The 18,902-nt window shown below is 61.0% G+C and overlaps 3 protein-coding genes across 3 annotated transcripts; all 3 read left to right on the top strand.

Annotated features, from left to right (window-relative positions):
- The first annotated feature begins 29 nt into the window (after positions 1 to 29).
- Positions 30 to 7,896, top strand: CHLRE_06g260700v5 (uncharacterized protein). The gene is made up of 19 exons (XM_043062789.1): positions 30 to 630; positions 831 to 859; positions 1,076 to 1,145; positions 1,516 to 1,612; positions 1,882 to 1,916; positions 2,101 to 2,228; positions 2,563 to 2,638; positions 3,009 to 3,220; positions 3,333 to 3,430; positions 3,665 to 3,776; positions 4,021 to 4,113; positions 4,248 to 4,310; positions 4,444 to 4,528; positions 4,792 to 4,826; positions 4,978 to 5,099; positions 5,285 to 5,329; positions 5,491 to 5,683; positions 5,960 to 6,120; positions 6,452 to 7,896. Exons 1-19 carry the CDS (start codon positions 526 to 528, stop codon positions 6,697 to 6,699), a joined length of 2,007 nt encoding a protein of 668 aa, XP_042923495.1. The 5' UTR covers positions 30 to 525; the 3' UTR covers positions 6,700 to 7,896.
- Positions 7,897 to 8,769: 873 nt separating this feature from the next.
- On the top strand, positions 8,770 to 13,405 carry CHLRE_06g260650v5 (uncharacterized protein). The gene is made up of 5 exons (XM_043062788.1): positions 8,770 to 9,564; positions 10,182 to 10,794; positions 11,106 to 11,307; positions 11,580 to 12,083; positions 12,279 to 13,405. The coding sequence occupies exons 1-5, from the start codon at positions 9,156 to 9,158 to the stop codon at positions 12,756 to 12,758; spliced, it is 2,208 nt and encodes a 735-aa protein (XP_042923494.1). The 5' UTR covers positions 8,770 to 9,155; the 3' UTR covers positions 12,759 to 13,405.
- Positions 13,406 to 13,569: 164 nt separating this feature from the next.
- Positions 13,570 to 18,729, top strand: CHLRE_06g260600v5 (uncharacterized protein). The gene is made up of 13 exons (XM_001696277.2): positions 13,570 to 13,856; positions 13,920 to 14,035; positions 14,126 to 14,239; positions 14,401 to 14,493; positions 14,775 to 14,945; positions 15,288 to 15,473; positions 15,755 to 15,897; positions 16,236 to 16,329; positions 16,589 to 16,744; positions 16,980 to 17,098; positions 17,335 to 17,508; positions 17,669 to 17,836; positions 18,015 to 18,729. Exons 1-13 carry the CDS (start codon positions 13,811 to 13,813, stop codon positions 18,079 to 18,081), a joined length of 1,647 nt encoding a protein of 548 aa, XP_001696329.2. The 5' UTR covers positions 13,570 to 13,810; the 3' UTR covers positions 18,082 to 18,729.
- Positions 18,730 to 18,902: the final 173 nt, after the last annotated feature.

Raw genomic sequence — 18,902 nt, 5'->3', positions numbered from 1 at the left:
GAAATTCGCCTGGGTTCATTAATTAAATACTTTGAGACCGCAGGACTCGTGCTGGCGATCTGGCAGAGAATGGCTAGGAGTAATTTGCGACGCGACCTGCAACAAACCCTAGTAACTGCACGCCATGCGCAACTGGGTCTCTGATGATTACATGCATTACTTGCATATGACAATGTCGAATACACCTCGATACACCTGGATTTGCTGCGTTGGGAAAGCGCGGCGAAGGCGATGACGCGAGGCGGGGGAGCAAGTCACGTAATGTCAGCCATATGAACTCGTGCAGTGATAACCACTGCAAAATTAATCAGAAGGGCGTTGCGAGGTGCATAAAGCTCCAACAAGCTCTAAAGCGCAGTGTGCACTTTTCTTCGCAATTGAATCGGTCGCCCAATCGGCCGTCGACCAGCTCCGTGGCGGCTTATCATTCACGCTACCCTGTGAAAAGGTCATCACTGGTCCTGTAAGCGATACAACCTCCGAAAAACGGTGTTGTAAAGCTTGAAGGCGCTCGCGGCTAGTATAATGGAGGACGGCAAGGCTCCCGGCGCAGCTGGAACTCCGCCTACTGAAGGCGGAGCGATTGGCATCATGTTCGAGCGGCTCAACCGGGCTGTCGAGGAGTCTGCGGTGAGCGCGGCGCGAGCTCGGATGGCACGTGAGACTGTTATACGGTTGCGGGCGCCGGGGCCCTGCTCCCTCTTCGTGCTCGGGTCTATCCGTCTTCGTAGGGAGCCGCGGCGCCTGCGCTTAGTGCATAGGAGCCGGTGCGAAGTAGCCCTAACTGCTCTGCTGACCAATAGTCCATAATGCGCCCTTGTCGCCAACAGGTCGGCCGCTATTTCTGTCTGAAAGAGAGGTAGGCTAATCGACGGGGGCCGGTATGTGGACAGTGACGGCCGACGGCGGGTGACGCAACCGGCATTAGTGCGTGGTTGCTCGACAAAGAGAGGTAGGGTACAGAGGCTACATTACCATAACGCAGTAAGACAGCGCCACATAGTCAGGCAGGAAACTAAGAGGTGGAGGCAAACCCCAATAACCCAACTTGCTTGGCGATTCTGCGGGCACGCAGGAAGTCGCGGTTCACCACGGAGCTGCGCGCCGGGACAGTCACATTCCTGACGATGGCCTACATCCTGGCGGTGGGTCGGTGGCAAACTGCTGGTGGCATATCCGTGGCTCCGGTTACCTCGAAGAATGTTCGCCCAGCGGCAGACCTACGCACACGTACGCACTGGTTCGTGCCCTTGCTCAGACGGAAGTAAGGCAATGGCGCGTACGCGGCGGATCATTGCATTACTATGGACAGGCATGGGCGCCCCATACTCATACGCGCACGCGCATGCGTCGGCTTTATTAGGGCGCCCCGTTCATCAGAGATCAGCCCAGCCAGTCTGACACTCAAGCTGACACATAAGTGGGCGGGAAACGCCAATGCCTGATGATAAACCCCGCTGCCGGCGCAGTTAGCTAACCTTCCATTCTGTCCACAACTCCTGGTTTGCGCCTCAGGTGAACGGCGCCATCGTGGCCGACACGGGCGGTCCCTGCGGCCCCTCGGACTGCACACAGAGCACTGGGCCGTTCTGCATGTTCGGCCCGCCGGGAGGTGAGCGGCCGAACGGTCACGCCAGGAAGTAAGGCGCGGGGTGATGCGCCGCGGTTTGAGGCTGTTTTATGAGAAGATACTCAAAGCCACGACAGGAGTTGTGTGTTGTGCGCCCACGAGGAGCGAACGCGTTTTAGTCACGTTCTGTCCTGCGCCCGCCTGCGTGAGCGGTGTGTTTGCCGGCGTTATGTTTTCGCCTCAATCCTATGTATGTGTACAGCCCTGACCAACCCCTCATATTCTGATACACTCCGCTCGCACACGTGCAGGCACCGGAATGGACGTTGGTTACCTCAGCTGCCGGGTGCGTGCATGCAGCGTCGCTCGCCCCTCCCTCCTGTGCCCTTGGCATTCAACTAGACCCGCCCAAAGTCAAGTGCAGCCGTGCACGCCCCCCTGTTCTGTTACCCACGCACACTAGAGGCACCCCATGCTTACAACAATATCTGCCACTTGCCCCGAAACGCGTATGTTTCCTTCACGCACAGGAGAACGCCAAGCGCTCCATGGTCACCGCCACTGCCGTGTCGTCCTTTGTGGCGTGTGTGCTCATGGGCGTTGTCGGCAACCTGCCTTTCGGCCTGGCCCCAGGCATGGGCATCAACGCCTTCTTCACGTGAGTTGTGCCGTGGCAGCGTGCGGGGGCAGTGCGCCCCTTCCTAGCGCACGCTTCCTATGTATGTAGTACCCTTATTGCATGATGAGTGAGTGACGCGGCAGTCGGCTGTGCCCGGCACTCGCACCGTCGCACAAACAACCTGCCCCCGTCCAGCCAGGCACGGGTTCGTTTCAGAGTAACGCACCAGTCCACTTCTGGGTCTGGAAAGCATCAGCCAAATTCAGGAGAAAGTGCATGCGGTGCGGTATGATGCTTGCGGTATTCCTTAACTCATCATGCCAGATATCACCACTGCCCCATAATGTGTGCATGTGCATGCCGCCGTGCGCAGGTACACCGTTGTGGGCTTTGCGGGCGTGGGCGGCATGATCACGTACCAGGACGCCCTGGCCGCTGCCTTCATTGAGGTGTGTGCGTGTGTGCCTGCGTGCGTGCGCTTGCCTCGGTTGGCGCCGGACCCTATCTACGGTATACATGGTACCCTCGGGACTCGCTGGGAGTACTGGCACACACACACACACATACACACACACACACACACACACACACACACACACACACACACACACACACACACACACACACACACACGCGTCCTTAATTGCTTGCACGCGTGCTTGCGGCGCTTGAGTGCACATGGGCATGTGCATGTTTCGTGCCTAGCACCTTCAGCACTCCACAAGCAGCCCACCAGTGGTTTCTCCCAACCGCCCGCCCAAATCCTGAGCCCAGTCCCCTAAACCCCCTTTTCCCTAAACCTCGAAAACCCACGCCCAGGGCTGGATCTTCTTTGTGATCAGCATCAGCGGCCTGCGCGGCAAGATCACGCAGATTGTCCCAAAGTGCGTCATGCTGGCCACCTCGGGCGGCATCGGCATCTTCCTGGCCTTCATCGGCATGCAGACCAGCAACGGCATCGGCCTCATCGCCTTCGAGCCAGCAACACTGGTGACGCTGGCGGGCTGCCCCATCCAGGACCGCGCGCACATGTGAGTGACGCGATTGGTGGGTTGACTAGCGTTCGTATCTTTGTGGGTGTACCACGGCTATGCACGGTTGCTCAAACCTTTTGACCCGCATTTGCACACTACTTTACTGCAGGTACACCATTGCAGACCCGGCAGGCGTGTGCTCCCTGGACGCCAACGGCAACCTCAACCCGCCCTCCCTGGGCCCCGCCTCCCCCAACTACGCCTGCAGTGAGTCCGTCACCCCGCAATATTGGATAGCGCATGCACGTGGCCCAGTGATGCCGGCGCCCATGCACGCCAGCCGACGTCACCCCTCCACTCTCAACTCATCGTCATAATTCCTCGCTATCTGTCGTGCCCCCCAGTCACACGCCTTGGGTTCCGTTTCCCACTCCGCTGCTGTTGCATCACTTCTGCTGCTAGCTACCCACCTGTCTTCCCGCCACGTGCACCTGCCTGCAGTCACCAACATGAAGATGCGCAGCGCCTCGCTGTGGCTGGGCATCTGCGGCGGCATCCTCATGGTCCTGCTCATGGCCCGAGGCTTCCGCGGTGCCATCATGGTCGCCATCCTGTGAGTTTGTGTGTGCGTGCGCGTGTGTGTGTGTGTGTGTGTGTGTGTGTGTGTGTGTGTGTCTGTGTATGTGGAGTGCGGGCCGGGCGGTTGTTGGCCTTCCCTCCGCTGCATCGCAGCATCACTAAGCGTTGCTGTGGACTTGGCACCGGCAGCGCTTGCTGCACCCGATGCATGATGATGTACTTATGTGCCGCATGCACGGCATTTCTCACTGCCCATGCATGCGTGTGCGGTGAAACAGGTTTGTCACCTTCATCAGTTGGATCCCGAACCACGACGCCTCCTACCTGGGAGCCTCCTCCCAGATCCCCGGCGGCGAGGAGCGCATGGCGTAGTAAGTGTCAATGGATGGCTTTGTGTCTTGACTCATCAACGTCATCTGCCGGTGAAGAACGTTGTGTTGCGTCATGGTTGCTGTTGTCAACACTACTGAGCCGTGGACGCCGCCCTGCCCCTGCCCGACCGCAGCTTCAAGAAGGTTGTGCAGGTGCCGAACACCTCTGCCACGGATCTCGAGATGGACTTCAGCGCGTGAGTACTGCTGGCTCCATGTGCATTGCTCGGTTGCGTGCGCGCACACGTGCCGTGTTGTATCACAGCGTTGCTTCACGCCGCAATCACGGATTTGCCTGTGCTTGCGCCGTTCTTGCTTGCTGGTCCACAGGTTCGGCACCCCCAAGCTGTGGGCTGCCCTGATCAGCTTCCTGTACCTGGACCTGCTGGACTGCACTGGCACCTTCTACTCCATGGTGCGTGGGCGGGAGGGAGGGAGAGAGGGAGGGCGAGCGGGCGTGTAAGGGTGTGTTTGCGTGTTTGTGTGCGCATGGTGTGAGAGGGTGTGAATGTGGGCGTAGTGTGAGAGAGCGCACGGCGCGGGCCAACCCAAGCAAGCAGGGCAGGGAACACGGGACGAGTGGAACACGGGAAGATGGACGGTGCTGCAGGCGAACTCAAGCAGACCAGCAGCACTGCATACTGAACCCCTGCTGCTTCTGTTGCTTCACGCGCGTAGGCCGCCTACATCGACAAGCGCCAGCCTGGGTTCATGTGAGTTGATAAGGCCTGAAGCGCATGCACCACCAGGATATCTGCGTAGTGCGTTTGTGTGGCCGCGGCCTTAGCTCTCTCATGCTGCCCACCTCACGATGTTTGTGCCTGTGCCCGCCCTCCCGCGCAAATGCAAAACACACACGTGCAGCAACCCCATCACCAAGACCTTCCCCCGCATGACTCTGGCGTTCTCCGTTGATGCCACCGCCATCTGGGTCGGCGCCCTGCTGGGCATTCCGCCGCTGACCACCTACATCGAGTCCGCCACCGGTGCGCGCGGCTGTCGGTGTGTACATGTCTAGGCAGGACGGAAGTGCTCGCTCTCACTGGCGGGCCGTGCGAGATTGCCGTAGTTGGTGGCGGTGCTGTTCTCGCTTTGGGCGCGGGTTGGGGGCCTTGCCTCCATGTCCTGAGCTGCCCTGTTCGATTGCAATCCCGCTGGCTGGCGGCTGCAGGTATCCGTGAGGGCGGCCGCACTGGCATCACCGCCATCATGATTGGTGGGTGTGTGCATGAGTGTCTTTTTGCTGTGAAGGAAAACGGAAAACGTACATGTGCGCGTGTGTCCATCGGGTGACTGAAGTAGTAGGAACAAACCTAACCTCCGCCCGCCTCCCTCTCTCCTCCCCTCCTCCTCCCTGCCTCCCTCCGCCTCCTCCAGGCTTCTACTTCTTCCTAGCCATGTTCTTCACACCCATCATTTCCTCCATCCCGCCCTACGCCACCGGGCCGGCGCTGATCCTGGTGGGCTCGCTGATGATGGAGAACCTGCTGGACATCGACTGGAAGGACTACACACAGGCCATCCCCGCCTTCATCACGATTAGCGTCATCCCGCTCACCTACTCCATTGCGTGAGTACGGGCGGCAGTGAAGGGTGTGCGTGCGTAAGTCTGGTTAGCACAGGGACGGAGAAAGGGGCAAAGCAAAGTAGACCATGAAGCAAGCAGGCTTGCTCCGCCCTCAAATTATTGCCCTCCCTGGGATGGCACAAGTTGTGGTGCTTCCCCACCCAGTCCACTGGACACCTTGCCTGCCACACTCAGTGCCAACGTGGTGCCACCCCCGCCGCCCACCCGCTCCATCCACCCTCCCTCCCTCTACCCACCCACTCGCCCGCCTCCCTGCAGCTACGGCATCATCGGCGGCATCATGTCTTACGTCATCTTCTACGTGCTGCTGCTCATCTACGACCTGCTGTCCATCCCGCTCACCGGCAAGAACTGGCGCGACGTGCTGGCCGCGGCCAAGCCCGAGTTCCTCAAGCCCATGGCCGTGCTGGAGCAGGAGGGTGAGCGATATCTCTTGTTCACTGTGTCACACAAGCACACTCGTGCATCCATACCTTGTTCCTTCCAACGCGCGCACACACACACACACACACACACACACACACACACACACACACGCCCACACACATAGCCACACACACTCTCTCTGCCCTTTGGAACACCTAGAACACACGCGCAACGCATGGGCCTCCTAGCCTGTGCTCCATTCTGACTCCTGTCACGCGCACACCCCAACCCGCCCAACTCCATACCTTCTCATAACTCCCACGGCCACGCTAGCCACGCCTGACGCTGTGCCCACCATGCCACCAACCTGCATACCACACACAGAGATTGCCCGCAACCGCGCCCGCATCGATGCCATGGAGCGGCAGCTTGAGGAGATGAACGTGGCTCTGGCCCACGCCGAGTCCTCGTCCATCTCCGACAAGCAGTCCACCGACGCGACCGTCGCCAAGGGCGTCGCGGAAGCGGTGGAGGCGGCGCACGTGCCCGCCGGCGGCCCCGTGGGCTTTGAGACCCATGAGTCGGAGCAGCAGAAGCCGCAGCAGCAGCCCGGCGGCCCCAACGCTGTGTGAGCCGCCGGGTGCGCTGCTATGCTACGGCAGTAGTCATGTGAGGAGGAGCTGCCTGAGATGTACGGAAATTTCTTGTTTGTATCTCTTGTACTGAATGCCGTTAGTTATTACGCCATGGCTTGTGCGCTATGAGGTCAAGGTGCTGTGCACCGTGCACCGCCGGCACCGCCACTGGACCGCTTCGTGTGTGTGTGTGGGGGGGGGGGGGGGAAATAGTGTAGACAAGTGCTTGTGTACTCGTGGTCCAACACAATTGAGGCTTCTTATGATGTCAGGACTTGCACATTGCGTAGTCTTCTGGTGATCAAGCTTGCAAGCTGCATGCTTTCGACAGCGCTTGGGTGGTGCGTGCTGCTGGCGTGTGTATGCGGCACTTTGTGTGGATCCGGCGGATGCGTGTGTGGTTGTGGCTTCGTGTTCGATCGTTCACTGTTCATCACTGAATATTAGTGTGCATTTGCGCTTACTTTGTGCGTACTTCGTTGCTATCAACTCCCAGAGGCTGGCGGCAGTCAGATGCTGGCGCACCCTGCTGTGTGTGACCCCGTGCTGTGTGTGGCCCCCCATCCCGACCCCGCCGAGACTCAACACAGGAAGACCAGGGGTCTCTCTCTGGCAATGGCTATTCTTTCAAGCTGCTGCCGTGTGTGTACTAAATGTGTGCTAACATTAGGCGGGGGTGCTAACTGGCGTCAAGCAAGGGCTAAAGCGGCAGTCAAGCGGCGGTCTACCAAGCTATCTCCTGCTGGGCCCAGCTAGCCCGGATGTCAAGCAGCGGCCGATGGATGTTCGACTGCATCGTCACCCAGGCACCGCAACCGTGTTAGGTCGGACAAGTTTACGTTGTTACGGGTACGTGATGCTATGGTAACTACTGAATGATTAGCAGCAGTTGGCGGATGCCTGGTCGGCGTAATGAGCCAGGCGAAGCCAGGTAGTGTTTTGTGTCGGTGTGTGGCTCTGAGCATGCAACTCATGGCCTGATTGCCTGACCCGTTTGGCATGGGCAGTCAACCCCCCCATGCGCAATCGCATGCAGAGCGTCGCTGGGTCCGCAGGCTGCAGGCGCATGCTTGCAGGTAAACACGTACGGCGCCTCGTTGGAGCAGGGTCAGCCGGCATGGGAGCTCTGTGCAGGAGCTGGCCACCCCGATACTCTGGACGGAATCGATGACAACTATGTAATGCAGATCAGTTCCGGCTGAAGCCGGAGATCGATAGAGTGCCATTATGTCGGACAGCCGCTGAATGGACGCATGGCGTAGATGATACCCGTCTGCCCAGACAACCGATTCGTTTTTTAAACGCTGAGCCACCTAGTCCGAGCGAGTAGAGGCAGCCAAGCAGGGCCCATGCACCCTGTGCGACGTGTGCGTGTCTGTGCGTATAAGTGCTCCCGACAGCCAGCTGTCAGACCTCAGGTCTGTTCAGGGCGTGCCCTCACACACTTTCGCCTTGCGTACGCTGCCGCACAGCGCCGTCTGACGCCGTATGTACGTCTTCGTCACTTCAAGCTCCCCCTGAGGCTCCTGCTCCTGCGGCCGTCGCTGCTTCTGCTGCCCCTGCCCCCGCGCCCACGCGTCCCGCCTCCCTCCCTGCCCCTGCCCCTGCCCCTGCCCCTGCCCCTGCCCCTGCCCCTGCCCCTGCCCCTGCCCCTGCCCCTGCCCCTGCCCCTGCCCCTGCCCCTGCCCCTGCCCCTGCCCCTGCCCCTGCCCCTCCAATGTATTCAGCTTGCCCTGCAACTTCATGTGCAGCTCGGGTATGGGCACTTGAACATCATCGAAGAGTACGGATGCGCAAAAGTGTTGGGCCAACGCCCCGTCTTTGGATCGCTATGTCTATGCCATCAACATAAGTATGGAGGAATGTCTACTTGTTGGACATGCGTATAGCCAGCAGCTGTGGCTTGCCGATGGGCGCGTCGCCTTGCGCGTTGCCCACAATGAGTTGAAGTACATATGCGCATGTGTGTCCGTTATCAATTTGAAGACCTGAAGGGTTCGCAAAGCCCCCTTCATAGTTCGCAAAACTCGACTGGGTTGTGCAATCTAGTCACTCTAGCCTGAATGACTTTTTGATGCTTACAGCAGTTTTCCTATGTGATATGATGTATCTAGGCGCCTGCACCGGTGCCCAGGAATGAATCGGCGAAGAGTGCCATATGCGCACGCGCGCGGCAGTTGCTCGCGCAGCAACGGCGAGCTCAAGTAAGCTAGTATAATATAGCCACTGAAGATACTTTTATTCAACCATTTCACAGGGCTGTTCGAACTCACGCTGATCGGCAGGGCTGTTCGACCTCACGGTGATCGGGGCCGGGACCGACTCATCTTCCTGAAGACCGTTTCCGAGCGACAGTCTGTATACATCATTATGAATCTTCGGAAACACTTAGTTTGCGTGCGCCGTGACTGTGGTATAGGGCTCTGCTTTTTGGGCGGTTCAATTCAGCAACTATGCGCAGCCTCACCCCGGTGACCTTACTGCTGCTTTTCTTGCTCGCTGCGACCGCGTACGGTAGTGCTCTTGAAGCCCTGTGGCGCCATCCCATAGTTGGAGCAGGCGCGACCTCTGGAGAGCTTTATATAGCCACGCGGCACCGGAGATTCAGCACGGAATTGCTACCTAAGGACTTGACGGCTGTTGTTGTGCGTGAGACGGTGGCGAATTGCAGTCACTGGATAGTGACCACCACCATCAACAGCGCATCCCCCAACCTTCAAAACTTGGCAAGCTTTCCTGGCTGGTGCAAGTGCGTTGTGCTGGACCACAAGTCGCCGCCGGGCTTCAACCTGACCGGCCCGGGGGTGGTGGTGCTGACCGTGGCGGAGCAGGAGAAACTGGTAGAGCGCTGGGCTGTTGCGGGTAAGTGCGCTTCTGGCGGCGTTCACGGGCGGGCTGCCGCGGACGGGTTTGTGGGCAGGTGTGTACGAGGAGGGAAAGGTTGCAAACAGGTCCCTCTGTGTGCATGCGGTAATATGCAATCTGCCGTACAGGGGCGAGATCTTGCCTGACTCTGGCACGCATGGGATCCCCGGAATGACGTGGCACTACACCCGGAAAGACATGTTGGATGGGCTGCGGTGGCCGTGCGTCTTGCTTCCTGGTGTCGGACGGGCGCGGTCAGACGACGAACTGTAACACTTAACACACCCGCCCTCCCACCCATGCACTGGAACGGAGATCACTCTATTGCAATCCACGTCCCCGCCATTATTCCTCAGCGTGTGCTCCAGCTTAGGCTTAATCCTGCCTTGTACTATCAGATGTGCGGCGTGCCGGCCAGCGTTGCTGTCACGTGCGTACCGTACATATCACATTCACAATTAACCAGCAGTACAGGAATGGCCCTTTCCCTCATTCCTTGACATGCGGGGACTCAATGGCACTGCATTCACATGCATCTAGCATTCGACATACTTGGAAAGCAGGTTTGGCCTCGCCCCTTAACAGAGCGCGCCGCCTCTCCCCATGTCCCACAGGTCGTACGCCCTGGAACCATTTCGGGCGGAAAAACCTGGGCTTGATGTATGCGGTGCTTCACGGCGCGGAGTTTATCTTCGACACCGATGATGACAATTTCGTTTTGGACGGCGACGCTAAGTTCCTACCGCGCAGCACCAAGCTTCCAGAGGGCTGGACCCTCAACACGCCCACCACCGGCGCGACCGTGTTCAACCCCTACCCACACTGGGGAGTGGACACCTGGCCACGCGGCTTCCCGCTGACCCAGATCACAAACGTGACGACGAGGACCGGAGTGCGGCCTGCGGCATCCACCAACGCGCCAGCGTTGCCGCCGCGCGTGTGCGCGCTGCAGTCGCTAGCCAATGCCGACCCAGATGTGGATGCGCTGTATCGCCTCACAGGCGGGCTGCCGCTCTACTTCCCGCCGCAGCGCGCCTGGCTGGCCTACCCGGCCGGCACCTACGCGCCCTTCAACGCGCAGGCCACGCTGTTCGACGCGCGGGCGCTGTCGGCGGCACTGGCGCTGCCGGTGACGGTGCACGGGCGTGTGAGTGACATCTGGCGCTCCTACATCATGCAGCGGGCCATGTGGGACCTGGGATGCGGCCTGGCGTTCGCCGACCCCTGGTGCGTGCGTGGGTTTGCTGTGGCGGTGCCAAAGGGCTGATGGTTTTGTGCGATGGGCAGTGCAGCTGGGAAACCTACTGTGCCCGTACGTTGCGGGGTTTGGGGGGTGGATGTCAGTGGATGGGCGACTAGGGAACTAGCGGCGGAAGCAGGTCCAAATCCGTCACCGTTGCCGGTGCCAGGGCGATCACCATGTATGCGTGCGTGGCGTCTCTTTCTCTGACTGCTGCGTGCCATGTTGGCATGTTGCACGGTGCGCGTGGCGGCATGCTCACGTGCCGCTCCTCGACCCCAACCCCACCCACACTCAGGGTGACGCAGTACCGCAACGCGCACAAGTACCTGAAGGACTTCTCCTCCGAGCTGGACCTCTACCTCAAGACTGAGGGCCTGCTGGTGGTGCTCAACGGCCTGGCCTTCCCGCCCGACTGGCGCTTTGCCAGCCCGGACGCGCAGTTGGCGGGCCGCGTGCTGGCGCTGTACGTGGCGCTGTATGAGCACGGGCTACTGGAGGTGTGTGTGGGCGCGTGTATGCGTGTGTGTGTAGGGGGGGGGGGCAGGGGCGAGATGGGGAAGAGTTGTTTGGTGAGGCGACGAGGATGTGCACGCACAAGGAAGGTGGATTGTGGACGAACGCATGGGCTACGTACGGTGCATGGCAAGGCGAGGGACATAGATGTGCCGGGATGCGGCACTGGTGCACCTGGCCCTGTGCAAGCGCCCGCCCGCCTGATTTCGCCAAGCAATGGACCAACTCCCGTGCAACAACCGCCCACGGTGCGCAGGTGGAGGACGTCCTGATGGTGCATGCGTACCTGTCCGACCTTGGCGCACTGAGCCAGAACGAGATTGACTTTGCGCTGCGCGTGAACGACTTGTCGCAGCCACAACAGCCCCAGCCGCAGAACGGGCAGCAGCAGCAGCAACAGCAGGCGGCGGGAGGGTCACAGCTGCTGCCAGCGCTGGTGCCCACTTCGCCGCGGCCGCCGGCGCCGGCTCACCGGGCGGCGGTGTGCGTGACGGGCATGTTCCGTGCGGGGCCCTTTCTGTACCCCTGGCACGTGACGCACGTGCTGTCGTACCTGGGCATGCCGTACGACGTGTACGTGTCAACCCCCGACCTCCCCGGCGCCTTCCCCTCCTCCTCCGACTACACCTACTTCCTGCAGCCGCACCAGGTGGTTCACGCCAACTACAGCCGCGTGGATGCGCTGCTGGCGCTGCCGGGCTGGGAAAGCACGGGTTTTAAGGGCGTGCACAGCCCGGGCAAGTGGCTGCGGCAGATCATGGTGAGTGAGCCGCGCGTCGTTGAGGCGGTCTGTGCGTTTATGTGGTGGGCCGCCACTGGCTGTGCATTCATGTTGCTTGACGCGACGTAGCCTGGCTTGGACCGCGCAGCTTGTCCCGTAGACATGCTTTTCGGACGTTCACCCACCGTCCCAGTCCCAACTGCTTGCTTGCTTGCTATATGTTTGCACACACAGGACATGTCTACGTGCCTGGAGGCAGTGCTCGCCTCCAACATCACCTACACGCACGCGGCCCGGCTGCGAGCGGACACCGTGCTGACAAACCCGCTGCCTGTGCCCCCGGCCGAGCTTGGCCCGCGCGATGTTGTGGTGCCCAACAATGAAGGGTACGGTGGCGTCAATGACCGCATCGCGTACGGCAGCTTGGAGGGCATGAAGGCCTATCTGTCGCTCGTGGAATCAGTGCCCGGCTTTCTCAGTCAAGGCGGTCGATTGGCAAATGCTGAGTCCGCGCTACAAGCGCACCTCAACGCCCGCGGCGCAGCCATCCAGCTGCGGCCGCTGCAGCCGTGCCGCGTGCGGAATTACACGTCCGGCAGGTTTGTGTGCGACTATTGGGACCACAAAACCTTCCAGGTGTGCAGAGACATCTGCGACGCTTGGCACGCGGAAGTGGCGCAGCCAGCTGTTCGGCATAGGCGTAGGAGAATTTAGACTTGCGATGTAGGGGGTCGGAGTGCATGATAGATAGGTGCCTTGAGTCAAGAGCTTTAGGGCGGCGCACTACAGACAGGTACCCGCTGGAGCTGGCTGGAGTTTCCGGCGGGGTGTAGAGATTGGCTTGCGCGCGCTAGAATGAAGCAACTGAGCGTTGTCGTGTGTCCAGGAAATAAGCATCAGGCTTCGCGATCGAGGGGGCATTGGAGCAGGCTGCAATGAGGGCTGTAGCACCCTAGTTCGGACTTCGGACTGCTCGCCGACATCGCGCATGGAGAGTCCCGTTGGCAAGCGGGAGCAGATGAACACCATGGTTTCAGGTACCTCGTATGACACAATAGCTGGCTTGTCGTCGGTGACCACGGCAAGTGCAGTCGACTGGTTTTGGTGTGGGCGCAAAACGAGGCGGGAGGGGCCGGCCCGCAAGGAGGGGGAATTTCGGGAATTGGCTGGTTTTGAGTGTTTGGGACTTGGGACAACCATTTTCCCAGCACTGTTGCAGACTTGCAGTCCTTAAATCCTAGTGGGCTGTCCCAGTACTGGGCGGGGTTGGGTCGGCCCGGCACGAATGGATGGCCGGGCGGGAACTGTTGCATACCCCGGTCCGGTCGTCCCCAAGTGGGCAGGTTACTTGGTCGGGTTATGCTGGATGCCCGCGACGGCTGCCGACCCGATGCGCTGGATGGCCCGCCTGACATCCCTGCCACCCTCGGACACTCGGAGTCTCGGACAGCCAGGGAGTGGGGGTTTGCCATGGCACGGCAATCCGCAAGATAGCTGTTCGTTGAGGCAATCGTATATCATAGTTTTGGACGCACTCGTAGCTCACACACGCGCACGTTGAGGACCTAGCACTGCACAGCGAGATTTGAATCAACTTCAAGAAGCTGGGGTGTTGACCACAGCAAGCTAGGCAGATCTGCCGCTATTCGACAAATGATGAAACTTTGAGTACGCCTTCTCGCACTGACCTGACGCGCACTTCGTGGAGCGAGCCCAGAGAAAAGTCCCCTAGCGCCGGCGCAACTGCGCCGGTGCACGCATTTACCATGTTTAATAGGGGTAACACGCGGGTGGATGTATCATCGGAGCCAGGTACGTTGGTCTTGGAAAAGACCCTGCATCCGTCCCGCCAAACACCTTTGGCTTTGCCTGCAGGCACGAGCGGGCGCTACCCTGAGCGGATGATCGACCAACTACCAGCAAACTATCCATGCGCCAAGCTGAAGCTCGATCAGTTCTTCCTACAATGGCTGTCGGAGCACCAAGACCTGGTGCGCCCAGCGCTAGCTCGCAGACTGCCGCTTGCTGTCTGCAACGTTAGTTTTTACCCCGTTAACGCCTTGACGGCTGCTGGGTCGCAGGTCTCCACGCTTGTAGAAGACATACAGGCGGGGCGCCCCATACACGCGCCCACAGCGCCAGTGGGGCCGTCCCCGCTATCGCCCTCCACGGCGCACATGATCTTCGCCTCCACGGTCAGTGCTTCGCGGCATAGCCACTCTCATTTAAGGCTCTCGTGGGGTGCCGGCTCCTGCCCGTAGGCGATACAGCATGAGCCCAAACTGATACGAACCTGCGGCCCTACTCCACGGCCGTACTCCGTGCCGTGACTCCCTACCGCCCTGCTACCCTGCAGCCGCCCATCTCTCCATCTAAAACGCGGTCACCCGGGACGCCACTGTCCCCGGCGCGGAGATCCACCACAACGCTGGGCGGCAGCCAGAAGCGGGTGAGTGGCTGCATGCCGAGGGCCTTCCTGAAGCCAGCCAGGTGCCCGTGGAGCGTGTGCGCGTGGCCCTGCCTGGCACAGCAGCAGCGGCGTCTGAGCAGGAACTGAGGCACAAGCCAGGAGCACGGGGTCGCCGCTGGTGCTTTGAGCGTGAAAGGAGCATGGGGCTCCAGCTTGGCGAGCTTACAACAGTTGATGCTGTGATGCCAGCGGCTGGCGCGTGCCCGGCTCGTCGTATGCCACTGCTGACTGTTGCCTGCACATGTGGCCCTGGCGTGCAGGGGCCGCTCGTATCCATCCCGCAGTTCTACTTCCCCACGCAAAGCAGCAACGCCGGGCAGGGGTCCGACCCTGCCACGCGCGACTTCTTGCAGCGGGCGGAGGCGGCGTATAAGACGGACGGCGGCGCGGCGGGCCTGGGTCAGAAGGCGTTTGTGAAGATGATGCAGGAGGTGGGCGCAATGGGCGAGAGAAGGGGGGTCGCTGTCCAAGCAAGGCGTAGTGAGGGGTTGATTAACCGGGGGGAGGAGGACGTGACAGGATTCCCAGCCTGAATGAACCCGTACCCCAAGGGGGAGTGCCTTGCAGCTGGGCGGGGCTGCTCGCGCGCGCATCTCGGGTCTAGACGCAGCTGCGTTTGCGCAGCCATTCGGCAGCGCACATGTCACATGGCGTCCCGGGGCGCGCTGCAGCTCCTTGCCTCCACAACCACACACCTAGCTCTCCTGGCGCCTCCTGACCAGCCTCCTTACCAGAACACCTCTCAATGCCGCCATTTCCTTCTCGGTACACAGGTGTGCGAGCTGCCGTCCATGGTGGCTTACTCGCTCTTCAAGCGGCTCACGGGCTGCGAGGCGGGCGAGGAGGAGGGCGCGGCGGTGCCGCGTGACACGTTCATCAAGTTCTGGACGGGCCGGGGCTTGGTCACGGCGCCACCGCCCAAGCGGGCGTTCGACAGCCTGCGGCCGGACGGGCAGGACGTGAGTCTGGGGGCAACATACGGCGCGAGGGATGTGAGCACAGCAGCTGGACACAGACTATGGCTCAGCTTAGAGCGTCGGCTGGGCACAAGGGCAGGGCTGTTGCACTGGCATCCAATGTGGCGTACGGCAGCGAGCTGGTGCGACAGCACTACCAACCGGTGCACATGGTCCCGCCTCTTGTCTCCTTCCGCCTACGCAGCGCACTTTCTTTACAGCTTACACACACAACCCCGTATGCGCCCTCCCCTTGCTTCCTCCAAACATGCATGTCCCCTCAGTACCTGACGTTTGCGGACTTCTGGCCCATGATGGAGTGCGTGCTGCGCTACCACCCCGGGCTGGAGTTCCTGGCGGAGACGCAAGAGTTCCAGCGGAAGTACGCGGAGACCGTCATCCACCGCATCTTCTACTCGCTCAACAAGTGAGGCGGGGGCAGGGGCAGAGAGCAGGGGACAGGGGGCAGGGGCAGAGAGCAGGGGACAGGGGGCAGCGGCAGGGAGCGGGGGCAGGCGCAATGGAGAGGGCAAAGGACAGCCCTGCGCCGCGCTGCTCAAAGCAGCACAGCTGCTTCTGAGAGCTCAGGTTGGGCGCGCATGTCGCTCCACCAGGCCGTCTCTGCGCCGCCCGTAGCAAACATGCGGTTGGGCGCTCGATTGCGTCGCTGTTGAACCGGCACGGTGTTTACTCTGCCTGCCTGCCGTTGTTGACCGACTAACTGACTGGTTGGGCGTGTCCCCGGCATGCTCGCGGCCGGTGCAGGTGCGGCAGCGGGCGGCTGACCTTCCGCGAGTTCCGCAGCGGCGAGCTGATGGACGCGCTGTACGCGTTGGACCGGGAGAACGACATCAACAAGGTAGGACAGCATGGGGATGCGATCGCATGGGCATCGACCCAGCTGGAACCCAGGGAGGCGTCGCAGCGGGTTGAGGCAGAGGCCAAAGCCGGTGACAATGTTTATTGCAAAATGGTTGTGGAATGGCAGCACATGGTGGGCCAGCCACCATTGCCGGCGCACCAAGCCGAGCAGCGGCTGCGGCTTCCCCTCACGCCTGCAGCCCACCCACCCAGCCTCACCCGCTCGCCTCCCTCCCTCCGGCCTACCAATGCATCAGATCCTCAAGTTCTTCTCCTACGAGCACTTCTACGTCATCTACTGCAAGTTCTGGGAGCTGGACCAGGACCACGACTTCCAGCTGGACAAGACAGACCTGGCGCACTACTCCAACTGCGCGCTCTCGTACGTCATCGTGGACCGCATCTTCGAGGAGGTGGGGTGTCGCCTCCGGCCGGAGCGGGAGACTGGGTCGGTGGGCGGGTGGGGTAGTCAGGACTCACCGGAGGCCAAGGAGCTGAAAGGAGCTGGCGGGGCGCAGAGGAAGTGTGGCCTTGACTGGGCAGGGCCATGGCGCAGTGCCGGTCAGGTGAGGCGTGCCGAAAGTGAGGGACCCTCTCGGAGGACTGTGCTCATGACTGCCGCGACTGCTGTGCTCATACGATGTGCAGGCGCCGCGCAAGTTTAAGGCAGGCACGCCGCCGGGCAAGATGTGCTACGAGGACTTCGTGTGGTTCATCCTGAGCGAGGAGGACAAAACCACTGACACCGCGCTCACCTACTGGTTCAGGTGCGCTCGCCGTCCTTGCACCACCACCACCACCACCACCACCACCGCCCCATCATAGCGGCGGCACTGTGGACCAGCCGACCAGCCACATTCTTTCTTGCCTCGTAGCCACGTGCTGCGAGCAAGCGTAAAAACAGTGACCGTGGCCGCTTTTCACCGAATCAGCATTAGCCAGTGCTGTCCCAGTTCAACGATCTTGCAACTGTATCCGCGCCTGTGGCTTGCCGCGCATGCAGGTGCGTGGACCTGGACGGTGACGGCGTAATCCGGCCGCGCGAGATGTTGTACTTCTACGAGGAGCAGCTGCGGCGGCTGGAGGGCTGGAACCAGGAGCCGGTGCAGTTTGAGGACCTGCTGTGCCAGCTGCACGACATGCTATCGCCCGCCAAGGAGGGCGCCTTCACGTTGCGGTGAGCCAGCGGGCGAAGCGAAGCGGTGCTGGGCTGCCAGTGCTACGGGGCGTGGAGCCGCGCGGCCTCGGTATTGGTGCGCGCGCGTGTGCATGTAGGGTGTTGGCCGTCTGGCTACCTCGCCTCACACGCCGGCCACTGCACACCGCCGTGCGCGCAGGGACCTCAAGCGCACCAAGCCGCAGTCGGGGCTGTTCTTCTCCTCGCTCTTCTCGCTGCACAAGTTCGTGGGCTTCGAGAATCGCGACCCCTTTGCGCAGCGCGCCGAGGCCGCGGAGTTTACGGGCCTGTCTGATTGGGACAAGTTTGCCAAGATTGAGTACTTCAGGTGCGGCGTGTTCGCATTTGTATCGTGAGAGGGCACTGATAGGGCGCACTTGGTCCACTTCGTGCTTCAGTCATGCCCTCCCATCAGTGCCAGTCTCGTTGACTCCATGCAACACAACTTGCCCATATCGGCTCACCATGGTGCCATGATTCACTACCGTACGTGCTTGTGGTTACAGGCTGGCGAGCGAGGACGACCAGCAGGACACCGCGGGAGGCGCCATGGACACAGACGAGCAGATCTGAGGCACTGCACGGTGAGGCCGCGGACGTCGGGGGGGGCGGTTGTTGCTCAGCAGTGCACGTGCGCATACGGTGCAGGGCTTGGGGGCTAGGGCCGCGCTTGGAGGTACCGGTAGTGCGCGGAAGGTCGTGGGGCGCGGAAGGGCTGGCCTCCGGTACAACCGTGTGGCATGCGGTGGAGTGGGTGTGGGTGGAGCGGTGGGTGCAGGGCGCAACTGAACGCGTTGGCTGTAGACTTTCAGGAGATGTTCAAGGTCGTCATGGGTGCGCCTGCCTAATTCTTGCTATGCCATAAATGGTTTTGGCGGAGGCAGGGCCTGAGGTTTGAGTGCTGGACCGGAACACGTCGCCTTTTCGGTGGGCGCGTGCCGGAGTGTGGGACAAGGGGGACAAACAGCACAAGCAAGACGTGGGTGTGCAGGTAGGTAGGTAGAGTTGCATCTTGTTACCGTGCAGGGGGACGCCGAGTTGGTGTCGAGACAAAGAAGCTTTGACGGCAGCCAGCGCAGGTGGCAGTGGCAGGCAAGGTGGCAGGCCGTGGCGCCATCTAACCGTTTTGAGCCCAGAAAAACGAGCTAGGGACGTCTGGGGACTGGACGTTGCTACTGGTGATGTGCGCATCACTGATGTCGCCTGTAACCTTGATTACAGTTGCATGCGTTGCAGCGGATGGCACGGATGGCGACGAGTCTCTGCGCAGCAGGCGGGGGGGGGGCGCGCTGGCACGGCTGGACACGGGGGTACCGTGGCTGGGTGTCAGGCTGTCCTAACCGTGACCCCCCTGCCCGTTCACAGATGGGGTGGCGTAAAGCAAGCGTCGAAGA

Source organism: Chlamydomonas reinhardtii, chromosome 6, assembly GCF_000002595.2.
Source record: "Chlamydomonas reinhardtii strain CC-503 cw92 mt+ chromosome 6, whole genome shotgun sequence".
Taxonomy (NCBI): Eukaryota; Viridiplantae; Chlorophyta; class Chlorophyceae; order Chlamydomonadales; family Chlamydomonadaceae; genus Chlamydomonas; species Chlamydomonas reinhardtii.
The sequence above is the reverse complement of the archived record's forward strand: the minus strand, read 5'-3'. Positions and strand labels throughout refer to the sequence as shown.